The following is a 19,944-nucleotide window of genomic DNA, read 5'->3' on the forward strand; positions in this document are numbered from 1 at the left end:
TTCTTTGTGTGTGTGTGTGTGAGGTTTTGGGATTGAGTCTAGGGCTTCACACATTCTAGGCAAGTGCTTTGCCACTAAGCTATAACCCAAGCCCCCGTAATGAGTGACTTTGAAGGAATGAAATAGACAAAAGTGGTAGAGATTAGTTTACGAAGAGACAGATGGTTCACCTGTGCTTGCCACTACTTGCTCTCTTACTAGCTCACTCTAGTGGAACCCAGCTGCTTATGTTGTTTGTTGCCCTACAAAGGGAACTACATGGCAAGGGACCTGAGAGAAGTGTCTGCGCAAAACTCAGTGTACCAAGATCCTTAGTCCAACAATCTAGGAGAAACTAGATCTTGCCAACAATGTGTGTGAGTTGGAATTGGATCCTCCCTGCAACTGAGCCATGAGATAAATGCAGTCCTGGGGCACATCTTGATTGCAGTCTGTGAGTGCTAGTGAGTGCCCTCTGGCTAAAAGGTGTTCAAATTCCTGACACACAACAACTGAGGCAGCAAAATACACCTGTTTAGATAGAACTCAGGAGATTTATCTTGGCTGGAGATTGTAATTTTGAAGTGCATAATTTCTCTCCCATTCTTAACACTTATGTTCAAGTTTGAATAAATGAAAATTCTTGAGTACTACACATCTTCATTTGAGATGACCAGATGTAGATTGTGTAGAGGATAGCCGACGCCTGAGCCTTGAAGGACCTTAATGTCCTGTGTGTATAATCTGCCTGACCTGAACTCTCAGAGGAGGTAGGGACTAGAAATCAGGTTGCTGTGAGCTGAGAGATAATGACAGCATGTGATTTTGGAGGAGTTAAGAGGGGGAAAAAGCTGGGATTAAAGTGGAGTGGATTTTTAATATTTTGTTTAAGGTAAGAGAGACTAGATTATGTTTAAATGTTGGTGAGAAGAGCTAATAGAGAAAGCTGATGTTTACTTGTTTTGAAGTTTATTTTTAACTTTTATTATGGATTATTTTAAATACATAAAGACATAATAGAAAAATGAATTTCTGACTACCACACTTGGCAACTGGGCGTGTGGTTTAAACAGTTGAGCAGATAAGAGATTCAGTTTCTGAGATGACTCTGGCTTCTAGTTTGTGATAAATTTAACCATGTGGAATGTAGTCTTCTTCCTGCTTTTTTCTTGTTTTTAAATTAGGTATGGATGTTGAATTTTATTAGATATCTTTGTAGGTTTTATCATTTACATTTGTTTCTCTATTTAATATAATTGTTTTACTATATATTAAATGTATAGTAACTGTAACAGAATAATTTAAATAGTTTAGGAATTACTCAGAACAGAAAATTAAAAGAATTCACCATCGAACCCTTTTAAGCCTCATACTTATTTTTGAAGAACAATAGAAGAACAGTATTTTTTCTGAAATTATTCCATATCTATAAGTAAAACTAAGTTGTCTGTCTTTTGAGTCAATATGGGAAGTTTTAAATTCTTTTTCTTTCATCCTTTTCAGTCTGATTTTTAAATTTATTAATTTAGGGCTATAATTTTTTAATTGCTACTTTTTCATATTTAAGTACATTTCTTTTATTCTGTACTTGTGGTTATATTAATGGAAAGGTTTATTTGTTTAAAAAACTTATGGTATGATTTATCAATTTTATTGTTTTCTCCCTCGACATTCATTTTTACTTCTTTATTTTTCCTCTTTGGCTGAGCTTAAATATTTGTATTTCTTTTTGTACTTTTTGAACGCTTTATTTATTTTTAATTTTTTCTCTTTTAATTAAAAAAGTTAATAAATTTTCTCCTGAGCATAATTTTGGCCATATCTCAAAGACTTTACTATTAATATATTTATTATTAGCATTTTCTAAATAGTCTGCCTTGGGAGTTATAATATTTTTATTTAATAAAAATTATTTAGATGAGAGTTATAAAAAATAACTTGTGACCAATAAATTTAATTTGTTTCGATCTTGGGAATACACTGAGTTTTTTTTTTTGAGTTATAATGTCCCGTGGCTTAATGAGAAGAGTTCTTATAGTATATAAAGTTAAACATTTGTCCATTTGATGAGGGTGGGATGTGCAGAGAGGATTGCTCATTTTAGGATTGTTAGGGAGGGTCTCTTGGATAAACTGACAGATTTAAATGAAAGGGAACAATAAAAGCAAATGCCTTGATAAATTGTCTGTTTTACTTAACTGAAAGATTTAATCTCAAGTCTGGCTTTCTATTTTATCTGTTCTGTACTTATACTTCAAAAATGCTGATTCAGAGGACACCTTTTTACTTTTTTTTTTTTTTTTTTTTTTTTGGTGCTGTGGATCGAACCCAGGGCTTTGTGTTTGCAAGGCAAGCACTCTACCGACTGAGCTATCTCCCCAGCCCCACCTTTTTACATTTTTATATAAAGCAGTTTTAATGTCATCACACTTGGCTTCAAGGCTGCTGTAACTAAATACCATACACTGCTTAGCTTATAAACAAAGAGGTTTATTTCTCATAGTTCTAGAGGCTAAGAAGTGTAAGATTAAGGCCAATTTGGTATCTGATGAGGACCTATTTTCTACATCATGGATAGTACCTACTTGCTTTTTTTTTTTTTTATTGTAAACAAATGGGATACATGTTGTTTCTCTGTTTGTACATGGCGTAAAGGCATACCATTTGTGTAATCATAAAACCTACTTGCTTTATCCTCATCTGTAGAAGAGGCAAATGAGCTTTCTTGGACCTCTCCAGTCCATGAGCACTCCACTCTTTTGAACTAATTATCTCCCAAAGGCCCTAATGCTTAATACCATCACTTTGGGGATTAGGGTTTTAACATATGTATTTGGAGTCAAGATAAACTTTCAGGCCACGGCAACCTCCAGTTTCTATCCCTCCAAATTGTGAGATATATGGGAGAACTTTTGTGGAATTTTGTTTACTTAAGTTTTGGGGTTTTTTGTTTGTTTTTTTACCATTTCCATTATCAGTACTGGTACTGCTACTCTAAAAGGAATTCACATGGTTTACCAGCATCTTCTTTCATTTTAGTTAAAAATCGTACTGTAATTAGATAGTACTTTTTCAGTTGTACTGTGTGTGATAAGTGCACTCAGGTAGTTTCTCAGTGGTGGTGTTTTCTTTGCAATTTGTCTTCTTTGCTTTGAGTTTAAGAAATGGGCTTCTCATAAACCAGTGTCAATGCAGCTATTTTCCTAGAAGTCTGCTTTTCTCATTTTAATGAATGCTTAAGGAAAAGCCTATTTCTCTAAGTCATTATTAGAATAACTTGTCAGTCTTAAGTTTAAAATTAATTGTGTGTTTTTAATAACTCAACAGGTTGGAATTCGAGGCACCAATATAGTTGTGCTTGGAGTAGAAAAAAAATCTGTTGCTAAACTTCAAGATGAAAGAACTGTGAGGAAAATTTGTGCCCTTGATGATCACGTCTGCATGGCTTTTGCAGGTATGCCTGGACCTACAATAGTGATGTATCATATTCTAGTGCAGTAGGCCAACAGAGTTGGCCCTGCTATTGCAATTGCTGTGTATGCAACATATATAGTTATACTTCATATCTTATTAAAAACAAACAATGTAACATTTTTAAAAGAAAAAGAAAATTATGACTTTGTAGACCTGAATTTCTCACAATGCTTTGATATTAAAGAATAATTTTAGATGTATTTTATATTACCTTATAACTTTAGGGAGCAGTTTTCTTTTTAAGTGGTGTAAGTGTGTGTTACTTTTGTTTTTGTGCTGCTACGGATTAAACTCAGGACCTTATGCGTGCCAGATAAGCACTCTAACATTGAGCTATACACCTAGCTACTATAAACCTTTTTTTTTTTTTTTTTTGATATTGGAGATTGAACCCGGAGGTGCTCAACCCCTGAGTCACATCTCCAGCCCTTTTTATTTTTTATTTTGAGATGGGTTCTCTCTAAATTTCTTAGGGCCTCTATAGGTTGCTGAGGCTGGCTTTGAACTTGTGATCCTCCTGCCTCAGTCTCCCAGGCTCCTGGGATTACAGATATATGCCACTGCACCTGGCTAGCTATAAACTTTTATTTTGAAATACTTACAGATTCCCAAGAAGTTGCCAAAAATCTCAGGAAGTCTACTTTACCTTTACCCAGTTTCTCTCAATGGTAACATCTTCAAAACCAATAAATTCATATTTGTACATTCAAAGAGCTTTTACAGCTTTCACCACTTTTATATGTGTTCATTTGCTTGCTTATTTGCATAGTTGTGGCGATATTATACTTACCACATGTGCAGGTTCATGTAATCACCACCATGGACAAAATATACAATTCTTCTATTACATCAGACTACCTGTGCTATTCCTTCTCCCCAACTTTGATCTATGGCAAGCACGAATCTCTTTTCTCTTTCCATGATTTTGTCATTTTCAGAATGCCATATGAATAAAATCATATGATGTATTTAACTTTTTCAATGGCTTTTTTCATTCATTATAATTTCCTTGAAATTCATCCAAGTTATTGCATATATCAATAATATTTTCCTCTTTTATTTCTGAGTAGTATCCCATAGTATAAATGTACTGCAGTTTAACAACTCAACCACTGAAGCACATTTCGAGTAGTTCCACTTTTTGCCTATTACAAATAAAGTATTTTGAACATTTGTATACAGCTTTTGTGTGAATATAGGCTTTCATATTGCTTAGATAAATACCTGAGTTTCATTGCTAGATTGTATAATAATGCATGCTTAGTTCTATAAAATACTGCCAAATTTTATTCCAGAGTATACTGTTTTAATTCTCACTAGCATTGTATAAGTGATTGATTCTCTTTACATCCTCAGTAGCATTTGGTGTTGTTACAATTTATTTTTATTTCTATTTTTTAATTAATTAATTTACTAATTAATTTTCATGCTGGGAATTGAACCCAGGGGTACTTAACCACTGAGCCACATCTCCAACCCTTTTTATATTTTATTTAGAGACAGGGTCTTGCTGTGTTGCCTAGGACCTCCAAAGCTGCTGAGATTACACGCATGGGCCACCACACCCAGCCCAGTTTTTTTTTTTTTAAATTCTAGACAGTCTTATAAGTGTGTAGTGATATTTAATTGTGAGTTTAATTTATATTTCCTTCATGGTTAATGATGTTGAACATATTTCTCACGTGCTATTTCCCTTTATACGGTGGATAAGACATTATCTTTTTTTGTTTTGCTCATTATTTTTGTTTTGCTCATTTTCTAAGTGTTTTTTAAGCTGGAATTTTATATTGAAGTTTAAAGATCTTATTCAGCAAAATGTAGCTCTTTTCCTATTTCCTTTTGAATCAAGTCTTAATTAATATAAAAGATCAAAATCATACAAAGTATCTTTTCTGATCAAAATGGAATGAAACTAGAAATCAATAACAGAAGAAAACCCTAAAACTCCACAAATATATGGAAAGTAAGCAAAGTACTCCTAAATCATCAATGGATTTATAAAAAAAAAAAACAAAAAAAACAAGGGAAATTAGCAAATACCTTGAGAGAAATAAAACTGAACCCATAGCAGCCATACTTAGGGGACAGAGTTAAAGCAGTGCTAAGAAGGAAATTTATAGATGAAAACACTTGTATAGAAAAACAAAGACTTAACAACTTTGCTTTATATGTTAAAAACAAGATGAGACAAACTAATTCCAGAGCTAAAAAAGAAGCTAATAGAGATCAGCAGAGTAAAATAAGAGAATAGAAGAATAATGGAAAATTAATAACACCAAAATTAGTTCTTTGAAAAGATGAACAAAATCAACAAACTCAGCTACTTTGACTAAAAAAAGAGACTGTTCAATCAAAACAAGAAATAAAAAAAGAGAACCCTACTGCCAGTTTTACATAAATGAAGGATTTATAGAGAGTACTATATACAATTGTGCACCAGTAGAATTCCTTTGAACACACAAATCCCCTGCACTACTCATAAGAAACTAAAAATCCCAGTAGGCATAATAAAGACATTGACTCAGTAACGAAAACTTCCCAACAAAGAATTGTCAGGATCTAATGACTTCACTGGTAAATTCTACCAAACATTTTAAAGAGGAATTAATAAGTCATTTTCAAAGTTATCCAAAAAATCAAAGAGAACACTTCTAAATTATTTTATGAGTCTGGTATTATCAAGGTCCCAAAACCAAAGATACTATAAGAACAGAAAATTATAGAAACAGTATTCCTGATGAACAGTAATAGAAAAAATCATCATCAACAAAATACAAACTGAATTCAGCATATTAAAAGGATCATACATTATGACCAAGTAGAATTTATTTTTGGAGTGCAAGGAAGGTTTGGCATTAGAAAACTAATCAATGAAATACATCACATTAACAGGAAAGGAACATTAAAGGAAAAAAATATATGATCTTATCATTTGGTACAGAAAAATGCATTTGATAAAATTCATTATATTCCTCACAAAAACATTTAATAAAAGAAACTTACCTCAACATAATTAAGACCACATGTGAAAAACCCACATCTAACTTACTGGTAAAACACTGAAAAGCTTTTTTCTAGACTCAGGAATAAGACAAAGGTGCCCTCTTTTCGGCTGCTATTCAATATAGTAATGAATGTCCTATGTAGAGTAGTTAGACAAGAAAAAGAAACAAAAGGCATCCAAATTATAAAGGAAGAAGTAAAATTACCTTGTTCTTAGACATCGTGACCTTATTTATAGGAAACCCTACCAATTCCACACAAAAACATTGTTTTAAATAATGAATGAATTGAACAAAGTTGTAGGATATAAAATCAACATTTAAAAAATCAGGTGCATGCTGGATATGTAGCTCTGGTAGAGTACTAACCTAGCATGCTTGAAGTCATGGGTTCAATCCCCAGTACAGCAAAAGAAAAAAAGAAAAAAAGAAGAAGATATCAAAGAACTCAGTTGTTATTTCTAAACCTAACATTGAGAAATTTGAATAGTCACTTTATAAATATTTGTCATGCCAGGCACAGAGGTGCATGCCTGTAATCCTAGCTACTTAGGAAGCTGAGGCAGGAGGATTACAAGTTCAAGGCATGCTTGGACAATTTAGGGAGACTGTCTCAAAATAAGTAAAAGACTGGTAAAGGGCTGGGGAATGGAGCTCAGAGGTAGAATATTCCTGGTTTCAATCTGTATTCACACACATACACAATTCATTTACAGTAATATAAAAAAGAATAAGATACTTATTTGGAATAAATTAAACTGAGGAGGTAAAAGACTTCTGAAAAATATGAAATGTTGCTGAAAGAAATTAAAGATACAAAGAAGTAGATGCCCCTCATTCATGAATTGGAAAACTTAATATTATGAACATGCTAATACTACCCAAGGCAATGTATAGATTCAGTGGCATTCCTAATGACTTGGGAGGCTGAGGCAGGAGGATTGTAAGTTGAAAGCCAGCCTCAGCAACTTATCATGGCCCTAACCAACTTATTGAGACCTGTGTTAAAACAAAAAGGGATGGGAATATGACTAAGTGGTTAAACACCTAGAGTTTGATCCCTGGTACCAAAACAAACAGACAAACAAACAAGAAAGGTTCTGGTAAAATAAATATATATATATGTATATATAAAAAGTAGGTTACAAAAGAATATGTATACTTATAAATTTTGAAATTATGTACTAGCTTTTATTTCCTCTGTTGAAATAGTTTATAGTGAGCACATATCAGACAAAAACATAATTTGATTTTGAAAAAAAAATCACATTTTTTTGTTGATGGTATATTATGCTTTTAATGTTTGGAAAACAAACCTTCAGAAAAATGAAAGAATTTTTAAAAATTGTGTAATGTGATGTTCCATATAATAGTATAAATTTTACATGATGATAGTATTTTCAAGATAATGTGGTATAAATTTAAAGCATTACACTGAGAGCTCATTTATTCTCTATATGGCTTGCTTTTAAACAAAATGAAATTATAATTTTAAATGCTTTCTCCAAATAGAATTTGTTTTCTTTTGCCTAACCAAATGATGGATATAATTACTACTTATATTCAAAACAGACACACACAACTGTATTATTCATATAATTTGGCAAATTTATCAATGATTATTTTTTCCTTGAATCAGTTATATTACTACTTCTTTAAGTTACTTTTATGTTTCTCTAGTTTTGGGATCACATTCACATTGTAAAGAGGAAATACTTTGATATACCCTATCTGATTATATTTCTAATTGAAGACTTTTGTTTAATTTTTTGCAGTAATGAGTATTAAATCTAGGGTTTCACATATGCTAGGCAATTGTTCTACCTCTGAACTACATCCCCATCATTTTTTAAAAATTAATTAATTAAGACAGAGCCTTGTTGAGTTGCTCCGGCTGACCTTGAACTTTCAGTCCTTCTGCTTAGTCTTCCTGGTACCTGTGGTTACAGGTATGTGCCACCATGCCAAGCAAACTGAGTGCAGTTTTCATCTGTAGGGTAGACTAATCAATCTTTTGCTGTTTCTTTACTGAGATAACCTTTGCAAAGAGAAGAGAATTGGTTTCTTTTCTTTAATTGTATATCTGATTATAATTCATATCCAACATGAGTGTTAGGGTGATTGTAAACAGGTATATTCAGACAGTTTCTTCATTGTTGACTAATATTATCTGTCTTCAGGAACAAGATTCTTTCAGGTTTATGGAAACAGGTTTTGAAACTCTGTAGAAGGGAATAAATAAAAGATGAATGGTTATCTGAGAAAGATTTTATGAGACTGTTTTTTAGCAATCTAGTTAATATTAAGAGAATAGGGAAAGAAAATGGCCAAACAAAAGTCAAATGCTTTAATAAATCTTTAATACAAATGTTTGCGGCCATTTTATCAGTTAAAGTTTGTACTCAGTTTGTTATCCCTTTGATAGAACATATCTGTTTCCTAAATGAAGTGTTGAGAATTAATCACAAGACATTCTGGTATTGCAAAAATAAGGTCATATTTTTTTTCTGGCTGGGTGCAATAGTGCTCATCTATAATCCCGGCTACCCTGGAGGCTGAGGCAAGAGGACTGCAAGTTCAAGACCAGCTGAGCCAACAGAGCAAGACTGTCTCAAAATAAAAAATTTAGAGTTGGGGATGTAGCTCATGATAGAATCCCTGCGTAGTATGTGATAGACCCTGTATTTTTCCTCAGCACTGAAAAAACAGTTTTCTTTTTCTGTTTCAACATCTTGATTTTTAAATCTCCATCTTAGACCAAAATAAAGTAACATTTCACAGTTTTTTTAAATGCACTTTTAATTCAGTGGATGTATGTTTCACAATAAAGTAATACTCTATTTTCACGAAATTATGTCTACTTTACTATCATTGTTTAAACCATTCTCTTTTTTTGCGGGGATAGGTGTGCAGTACCGGGGATTGAACTCAGAGGCACTTGACCCCTGAGCTACATCCCCAGCCCTATTTTGTATTTTATTTAGAGACAGAGTCTCACTGAGTTGCTTAGCACCTCCCCATTGCTGAGTCTGGCTTTGAATTTGCAATCCTCCTGCCTCAGCCTCCAGAGCCACTGGGTTTATAGGCATGTGCCACCACGCTCAGCTCTTTTTTTTTGTGGTGCTGGGGATTGAACCCAGGGCCTTAACCATTATTCTTTAAAATCATTTTCTTTACAAACAATAATGCATCAAATTTAAGTTTTAAAAAGAAATAAATCAGAATGTGTGTGATGGCTTATATCATAATTCCTTTATAAAGGGCATGTATTGAAAAAAAAGATGTTATGAGAAAGATTTGATTTGAGAAGGAAAAATGTATTATGAAAAATACATATTTTGGTAAAGTTTTGACTTTTTTTTTTAGGATTGACTGCTGATGCTAGAGTAGTAATAAACAGAGCCCGGGTAGAGTGTCAGAGCCATAAGCTTACAGTTGAAGACCCAGTCACTGTAGAATATATAACTCGCTTCATAGCAACTTTAAAGCAGGTAAGCTAATATTCTATTAGGTTTCTTCAAATCAGTTAAAATATCTAATCTAGTAATAATCCATTGTATTATGTCCTGTCATATAAATAATACAGTTACTCCAAGCATTTGATCTATTAAACTACTGAATTCTTTATTCTTTCTCACAGTTACTTCATAGTCACACTTGTATTCAGACAAAATGGACTGATTTCATCACTGGATATCCCATTCAGTTTTAATTCTGGGAAAACTTAAAGGAGCATAAGTCTATAATCTTTTAAGGAGATTTTTACACTTTTGGAGATACAGATACTAACATTCTTTAATATTTTTCAAAGAAATACCCATTTTCACCTATGAACCTAAACAGATGATGATCAAGTTTAGATATGACTTCTTCTGAACCCATGCATAGATACATGGCATAATGTTAAGTATAATCCTGATGTATACAAGTATTATTTTTCTCTTGTTTTATGTGCATTTTGCATAAGGCAACATATGCTATACATAGAATATTTATGAAAAGAGTTATAAATTTGTAACAACGGGATTGCCACTGGTGAGGTTTGGGCTCTAGGATGGAAGGTAGATCTCATGAGCACCTTTTGCATTTTTAAATTATTTTAACCCTATGCATATATTTTTCATTTAAAAAAACTGATAAGCCAAAAAAAAAAAAAAAGTAAAAAAGGCTTCTCCTCTAAGGTATATTTATAGAGCAACTACTTTATACCTAGGGGTGAAGTAGGCACATTAGAGAGTACAAAGGAATTAACACTTGAGCTTTATTTTTAAACAACTATTTCATAGTTCAACCATTTGTATTTGAATTTTGAAGTGGCTTGTAAAACTTCACATAATAGAAAAATAAGAAAATAGGGTATATAGACAAGATCAGGAAGAATGCTACTATAGAACTATTTCAAGCCATATAATTATATACAGGCACAGAATTGTATACAGTTATATAAAGTTGCCCATATTTTTAGTCCTTAGCTATCTATCAAGGCTGCTTTTTTTGTGTCACTTGTAGGAGCACCAATCTCAGTGTGAATTCCACTTCTTGGAGCACAAATTCAGAAAGTTCCCTGGCATTAAAGTAATAAGAAATATAATTGGTTTCCAATGCCACTTTTTGAGGGAAAGAAACAACACGCTTTTTATTCAAGAGAAACAATGGGTCCCTTGTCTTGGGATTAAAAGAAGTGTCTCAGTTGGGTTTTTAAGTAGAGATAACTTAGTATAAGTGAACAGAATGTATTTGATAATAATAGTATCAAGAAAGAATACTGGATAATAATAGTAGCAATTATAGTGTTCCTCAAGGTAAACCAAGGATGTGCTTCTAAAGTACAGCTCATTGAAATCAGTTTTACTGAGAACCAGAATGGGTATGGCATGCACACATAGTTCTCCACTATTAAAGACATTACAGTCAAGTTTGTTACCAAAATGTACACAACATAATAGGAAAACATTTTAAGAACATATATAAATAAAGTTATGGTTTTATTTTACAGATCGTATATAATAATTTCTTTAAAAATTTGTTATGAATTGAGATCAGTTTGGAAAGGATTCTAAAAATGTGTAGAATAAAAATTAGGAAAGAAGAGCATTTTGACAGCAATTCTCAACTGATTGTTAGAATTTTTATTTGATAATATTGTTATTCTAAAAATAAATTATATTTTTCAGAAATATACCCAGAGCAATGGACGAAGACCTTTTGGTATCTCTGCCTTAATCGTAGGTTTTGATGATGATGGTATCCCAAGATTATATCAGACGGATCCCTCTGGTACTTATCATGCATGGAAAGTGAGTCATGAATTTGTTAATATCTTTTGAGAAGTTGAATAATGTTTTCACTTTTAATGCTTTATTGCTTTCAGGGACATGACAAAATTATGTTATATTAAAATGTTTGTGCTGGCAAAACCTTTATAGTCAGTTAGTTGGTCAGAAATTAGAATTTTTGGATAATGAAACATCTTCGTATTTATTAATCACAGAATATTTTCCTTACTTTTGAAAAGATGTAACAAATATTGTCTAGTTTCTATCAATCATTAATTTTTTCCAAATTAGTTTTGTCTCATATAGATGCTTGCTTTGAGTAAATAGTCTTTTTGCTTTTAATGAAGAACTAGATGGGCACTTAAACCCTGTACTGAAATGCTTAATATGTTCTCTAGTCTAGGGCAGTCAGAGCACCCCAAACTGTGATATATTCTTATTTGGTAGTATATAGCAATAACCTCTACATAATATGTGGAATTGAATTTGTTTCCTGGATAAATTGTTATTGTTATTTTTGTGCCAAATTACTAACTTTGTTTTATGGTGCACTCAAATCCAGTACAAAAGTCTAGAGCCCAGGGAAACTAGTGGGAGTTGTCAGAAATGAGTTTTTACATATTCTCGTAGATAAGAATAAGATTACAGTTCAGAAATTTTACTTTACCAAAAGTTTAAGTACATAGGCTTTAAATAATTTCATGCTGAATTTAGTTTACCATTGCCAGGTAAATTACTTGGGAAATATTGCCATGGTCTTTATGCCTGTGTTAAGTAAGAAATTAGTTGGATCTAACCATGTGTGTAACTACCATTTTACAAACCAGTTAACCAGCTCGGTGCAGTGGCACACATCTGTAATCCCAGTGGCACAGAAGGCTAAGGCAGCAGGATTCCAAGTTTGAGGCCAGCCTTAGCAACTTAGCGAGGCCCTAAGCATTTTAGAGAGACCTCATATTTTTTTTTTTTTTAAAATGTACAATTTAAATTTTTTTTTTTTGTAAACAAATGGGATACATGTTGTTTCTCTGCCTGTACATGGCGTAAAGGCATACCATTTGTGTAATCATAAATTTACATAGGGTAATGTTGTTTGATTCATTCTGCCATTTTTTTTCCCCCATACATTGGTGGTGGGGCTGCATATTAGTGCAGCCACTCTGGAAAGCAGTATGGAGACTCCTTAGAAAACTTGGAATGGAACCACCATTTGACCCAGCTATCCCACTCCTTGGCCTATACCCAAAGGACTTAAAATCAGCATATTACAGAGATACAGCCACATCAATGTTCATAGCTGCTCAGTTCACAATAGCCAGATTGTGGAACCAACCTAGATGTCCTTCAATTGATGAATGGATAAAGAAAATGTGGTATATATATACAATGGAATATTACTCAGCCATAAAGAACGATAAAATTATGGCATTTGCAGGCAAATGGATGAAACTGGAGAATATCATGCTAAGTGAGATAAGCCAATCTCAAAAAACCAAAGGAAGAATGATATCGCTAATAAGTGAATGATGACATATAATGGGGGGTGGGAGGGGTTAGTGTTGGGGTTGGAGTTGGGTTTAGGGAGGGGGGCAGGAATGGAGGATGGGAGGGGTGGGGGAGAAAAGAGACCTCATCTTAAAATAAAAAATAAAAAAGGCTGAGGGTGAAACTCAGTGATAAAGTACCTCTGGTTTCAATCCCTGGTACCAGAAAAAATAAAATAACCAAACCAGTTAACCTGGTTAGTAAAACTGGATTGTAATCTTGCAACAAATACCAGAATACTTGTGCCCATTGCAATCTTTTAATCTGTCTATGTAATCTAGTTGGTAATCAGAAGGTATAGATTTATCTGCTGCAAATATCAGAACATTTTCATGCCAGTTAGAATTTTTTTTACATATACTAGATTTCTTGTGCCTCCCAAATCAATGACCTGAATAAAACAAGTTATTGTATTCCCATCTTTAAATATTTTTAAGCCTGCCATCTTCTGTTTGCATTTATCATTACATTGTTACTATCTATTTCAATATCATAACAGCAATTTCCAAGTTTACATGAATTTTAATTTTAAATTGCTTTCTGGGAATTTACAGAGAAGTATTTTAATTTCTCTCAGGAAAATGATGGAATTCTTTTAATCATTGTAAATTTCATTGATCATTGCATTGTTCTGAACAGCGCTCTGCTGTAGTGTCTTCTGGCCATATGCACACACAAGTATGCCACTATTGAAATAACCTCATTTCTTGTATTATGTTTTTTTGTGAGACTTTGGTTAAAGGAAGTATTATGCAACTTAAAACTCATCTATAACTAAACATTTGAAGAACTTTATTTTATGATTTTGGTAACTAAGATTCAAGGATTAAGTTTTTTTTAGGTTCACATTCCCTACTTAATAGCAATACTGAAATTAAAACTCAGTAAATACTGAAGCAATATTGAAAGAAACATTTAATTCTTTCTACTATAACACATTAGCTCCCTTAGGTCAGTTGACATTCTGTGCACATTATATAAATTCTGATATTCATTCTTGAAAGGTAGAATAAAATCTGATTTGGTTTCTACTTCTGAGAGAGTGTAACATTTTACCTAAGATCAAGTTTTTTGTTTTGTTTTGTTTTTCTATGTTTCATTTATTTGTTTTTATTCTGACATATTATGCCAGGTAGCCTAACAAAATGGTGCAGTAGGCTATTGGGAGCAGCCATGGCACTGACTGGCATTACTACACTTTGCACTGCTAGGTTTTAGTTTTACAAGGTACAGGAAGAGAAACATGTAGAATAAGTGGTAGAAATGGGAAGTTACAAATATAAACTGGCTTCATGACTTGTTATAGAATTGAGAATAAAAGTAGCTGATGCCAGCACTTTGGTTTGTTGTGGGCTCATTACCTGCAACATGACACAACTTTCCTTCCTTCCTTCCTTTATTTTCCGTTACTGGGGATTTGAACCCAGGACCCCCTTTTTTTTTTTAAGTCAGTGTCATTAAATTGCTGGGACTGGCTCAGAACTTGCAGTCCTGCCTAAGGCTCCTGAATGGCTCAGATTACAGGTGTACACCACTGCACTCAGCTCACAACTTTAATAATGAATATTCTGGTCCATTAGTGATCTTACCTTAGTGGGTTATAGAGTCTTCCATTAACTTTTTTCACTTTATGTGGGAGTGCTAAGAGAAATCTTCAGAAAATCTCTTGAATTCTAATACCTTCTCCCTGGTTCCATTGTATAGTAGTCTCTTTATTTCCTTTGATAATCAGAATAAATAATAGTGTCTGTTATGATTTAGATATTAGGTATCCTCTAAAAGCTCATGTATGAGACAATAATGCAAGAAAGCTTTGAGGTGAAATGATTAGGTTATGATGGCCTTAACCTAATCAGCGTGTGATCCTCTGATAGGGATTAACTGCTGGTAACTAGGCAGGAAAGGAGTGCCTGGAGAATATGAGTCATTGGGGGGGGTCATACATTTGGGATATATATTTTGTCCATGGTGAGGGAGTCTGCCTCTGCTTCCTGACTGTCATGTCCTGAGCCTTTTTCCTCCATCACTCTTCCCCCATGATGTTTTACCTCACCGTGGGCCCAGAGCAATAGAGTTGGCCTTCTGTGGACTGAGACCTCTGAAACCAAAATAAAACTTTTCTTCTTCTTTTTTTTTTTTTTTTTTTTGGGTGCTGGGGATCGAACCCAGGGCCTTGTGCTTGCAAGGCAAACACTCTACCGACTGAGCTATCTCCCCAGCCCCCCTTTTCCTCCTCTTACTGTTTTTTTTTTTTTTTTTTCAGGTCTTTTGGTCATTGCAGCAAAAAAAAGCTGAGTAAAACAGCCTCCTTACAGTAACAGTAACTCTTTCTATAGGTTCAATGTTGTGAGGAGTCCCAAATGGCCCAGAGGCAGTTTCAGTTCCTAGTTCACTGAAATTGTGATGTCTCCTGGTAGAAATATAACTCCTTCCCCACCTTGAGAACTAGGCTCTTTAAATTAGTAGAACCAAGTGGGGACAGGAAGCAAAAATTTTTTAAGTGGGCCATCAGGGATATTAATGAGGCACATTCATTCTTTGGTTTCTGTATTTGTGGTTTGGGGAGAAATTAAATGCATGGTTCAGGATACAGATGAGATCTTATAGAACAGAACCCTAGCCTTGGAAGATGTTGTCATACAACTGCTGCTATAACTGAGTCTTCACATTTCTATCTGACTGACTCCTTCAGGGTAATAAAGAACATGATAATAATCAGTGAATGCCCTGAGCATATGCCAGTTTCCCCACTTCTTTACAGTTAATTCTTTTGGTGGAAGTAATGTTTGTGGGATGCCATGATGTGGAATATGAAAGCATTCAGCAAGTACACAGGTGGAAAAAACAGTAAAAGTGTTTGGGACACCTAAGGGCAAACTGTAAGTTCCTCTTCCAGTGAGGGCATGCTGCTGCCCCTTCCACGATGGAAGAGTCCAGCAAAATCAGTTAACCATGTTAGCAGTTCAACTTAAAATTTTTTTTTCTTGAATCCAGGGCCTCCCATGTGCTAGGCAAGCACTCTGCCACTGAGGTACATTCCAAGCCCCCTAATTTTTTTAAAAAATGACATGAAAAATTTTGTGTATTTGTGGTATAAATGTGATGTCTTGATGTATGCATATATTGTGGAATAATTAAACCAAGCTAAATAACACACCTGTCACCGTACATACCTTTTTTTAATGAGAACATTTAGAATCTATTCTCTGTAAGCAATTTTCAAGTCCCCAGTATATTATTATTAACTATAATCACCATGCTTTGCAGTAGATTTCCAGAACTTATTTATCCTAACTGAAAGTTTGTACCTTTCAACCAAAAACTTCCCATTTCCTTCCTTCCACCAGCCTCTGGTAACTACTATACTACTGTTTCTATGAGTTTTGTTATTTTAGATTCAATGTAAGTTAGGTCATTCAGTATTCATGTTTCTGTTTTCTTAGAAGAAAATTATTTTAAATTGGAGTAACAGGTTCTTGGGTTTGGCAAATTACATTTACTAAAAACTGTCCTTTTGTAAACACTTTCAGTGCTGGGATAGAATGTTATAAGGTTTTTATTGTTGTTGTTTTTGGTAGTGGAATTGAACCCCCCAGAGGCATTTTACCACTGAACTACATGCCCAGCCCTTCTTATTTTTTATCTTGAGACAGGGTCTAAGTTGCTTAGGGTCTTGCTAAATTGTTGAGGCTAATCTTGAACTTGTGATCCTCCTGTCTCCGCCTCCCAAGCCACTGAGATTTCAGGCATGTGCCACCATGCCGGATCTCATTATGAGTTTTTAAATGCATTTCTGAACTCAAAAGAAAGAAACTTCTAAAGTGGCAGGTCTCAAAATTGCATCTGCAAATCCCTGATCTACAAAGTAAAAACCATTTCCAGAGACCTCACTAGCTTCATGGTTACTTCAGTGTTTGTAGAACAGCACCCTCTGCTGATTCTTTCCTGGGCAACAGGATCTAGTGGCCAGAAATTCATTGTGTCTATTTTCAAGATCCATTCCAGAGAGATCGTCAACATTTTTAAAAATCCCATGTTGTAGTTTTTCTTGTCACCTCAGGACAGTCTTTTTAGAGCTGCCGTGCCCATGGTGTCTCAACTGGTATCTGTGAGCCCCCATAGCTCCAGGGTCTTGATAAGACTTGTTCTATGGAGAATGGTGTCTGAAACTGCTGAGTACATCAGTAAAACTTTTGTACCTGCTCTGGGTTAGCAAGAAAGTGAGTGTCATGGAACAGAAGAATGAGTTCTTCAGGTGTAGGAAGTGTGACCTGGACTTCAAGTCTTCTGATGACACCAGCAAGTATACCACACTTGATAGCCGTCCAGCTTATACAAGTCCTTCATCAAGGAATATACAGTATTGTCTATCGAAGACAGCTTTTACCAGGAGTGATCTCACGATGACCTCCAGGTACTAGCTGGCTATTTAGATCCTGTCCCTGATGTCAACATAGGTAACTTGAGGCCCCCAACTTGTACTTGTCAGGAATTATGGTGGTTAACTCCCCTTTCCATCCCTGCTTCCTTAAAAATTTACATAAAAGCCAAGATTGACCACTTGGAACCCTCCTGGAAACCCTATCTCTGTGATCATACATTGACTCAAAACTTTGTTTTTTCTGTCCTCACTACTTTGTGTGTGAAACCAGGTGTATATCCCATGTAATTTCCAAGGTGTCCATAGAGAAGATGCTCAGTGGTTTTGTGCACAAAAGAAAACATCTCAGTGACCCATGAGGGAGGAAAAAGCCCATTTTCATAATAATATCAAAGTGGTATTTCACTTTTTAAAAATTTGTTCTTTGTAGATATATATGACTGTAGAGTGTATTTTGACATATTATACACACATGGAGTATAACTTCCCATTCTTCTGGTTGAACATGATGTGGAGTTATATTTGATCATGTATTTGGTCATGTATTTATATATGAAGGAAAGTTATATCTGATTCATTCTACTGCCTTTCCTGTTCTCATCCCATCTCCCTTCCTTTCATTCCCCTTTGTCTAATCCAGTGAATCTCTGTTTTTTCCTCCTTTCCCCTTATTGTGTGTTAGCTTTCACATACCAGAGAGAACATTTGGCCTTTGGTTTTTGGGGATTGGCTTATTTCACATAGCATGATAGTCTCCAGTTCCATACATTTGCTGGCAAATACCATAATTTCATTCTTTTTTGTGGCTAATATTCCATTGTGTATATATACCACATTTTTGGTATTTTCATTTTTTATGTGTGGAGACATGTGCCTGATGATATAAAAGCAATAAAATTGCTGATACTTTAGCACTCAACTGTGTTAGTACTCATTTAATCTTTACCATCATGAATTTGTGTTAAATGAATATATTCAACTCTCACATAAGTTGTTTTTGGTGAAACAATAAAAGTTATTAATTCTATTAAATCTTGACCCACTTACACAGTTTTAAAATTCTGTGTAATGACGTAGAAATGCACAGAAGGCCTATCTGCTGCAGGGTCTGTGGAAAGGCAGTTATATGTTCGTTTTGAATTATAAGATGAAAGAGCCCAACCCCTTTTGCATTCTTTTTGAACTTCATTTTTGCTTAGTAAGAAAATAAACAACAATAATAATTATTGAGATATGGAGATCTCAGGGCACGTTCTCAATAATCAGCAAACTATTACCTATTACTTAAAAAAAACTGATAGTATTTGTTGCTAGTGTTAAAATTCAAGTTTTCAAGCAAAGTTTGGAAAACATGCATTAGCCAAAATAAGCTTGGCACTTTCTTAGTACATAACAACATCTTTGATGAGACTGATCCCAGTGGCTTGGAAGTCTGAGGCAGGAGGATCTTGAATTCAAAGCCAGCCTCAGCAAAAGTGGGGCACTAAGCAGCTCAGTGAGACCCTGTGTCTAAATAAGATACAAAATAGGGCTGGGGATGTGGCTTAGTACCCCTGCGTTCAATCCTCGTTACTCAAAAAAAAAAAAAAAAAAGAATGCTTCGGAATGGAGCAGTGACAAGAGGACCTCACCGTGCTGGAGCTGGGCACACACGTGTCCATGTGCACAACCATTCCTTGTGTCTGTTCTTCCCAGCATTGGTAGTGCTTTCCACAACTCTCTCTCTATGCGGTCCTTCTTCATCCTAGCACTGAGTTCCTTCACCTCTGCTCAGGCCCCCCTCTGGCAGGCCTGCCCTCCCCACTGGCCCAGTTCTTCCTTCCCTGCAGCAGTGTCATGAAGACAATGCCATTGAACACTGAGGTTGCTTCATGCCTTCTCAGAAGTGATTTCTCCCTACAGTTGCCACACAACCTGTCCACAACCCTCAGGGAGGGATTCGTCCTGACCAAGGTCACCAACTAAAAGTCGTGTCTATACTGGCTCAAGTGGAGAGGCTCCCTCCACACTTGGTCAGGGGAAGCGAGGCTGTCTGTACTAGCTCAGAGTGAGTAAATGCTCCATACTGGTTCAAGGCGAATGAGTCCCATTTATTCTGACTCAAGGTCAGTGAGTCTCTGTCTATAGTGCAGAGGGAGGCACAGAGATCCAGGGCTTGGAGAGGATGGGTGGTGGGCACCTTCCCTCAGCCTGAGGCCCCACCTTTCTTTTCATCAGCCTACATTTTAATCCTTGGAACAAAAATGTTATGCTCCAATTTGTCTGAAACCAAATTATTAAGAAACAT

The 19,944-nt window shown here is 34.8% G+C and overlaps 1 protein-coding gene across 1 annotated transcript in view; it reads left to right on the forward strand.

Annotated features, from left to right (window-relative positions):
- Psma8 (proteasome 20S subunit alpha 8) overlaps positions 1 to 19,944 on the forward strand; it is an 80,468-nt gene that overhangs the window by 36,065 nt on the left and 24,459 nt on the right. The window contains exons 2-4 of the mRNA XM_047526744.1: positions 3,307 to 3,433; positions 9,822 to 9,946; positions 11,630 to 11,752. Of these exons, the coding sequence (XP_047382700.1) occupies positions 3,307 to 3,433; positions 9,822 to 9,946; positions 11,630 to 11,752 (375 nt within the window). The remainder of the gene's footprint in view (positions 1 to 3,306; positions 3,434 to 9,821; positions 9,947 to 11,629; positions 11,753 to 19,944) is intronic.

Source organism: Sciurus carolinensis, chromosome 15 (assembly GCF_902686445.1).
Source record: "Sciurus carolinensis chromosome 15, mSciCar1.2, whole genome shotgun sequence".
In the NCBI taxonomy this organism is placed as follows: domain Eukaryota; kingdom Metazoa; phylum Chordata; class Mammalia; order Rodentia; family Sciuridae; genus Sciurus; species Sciurus carolinensis.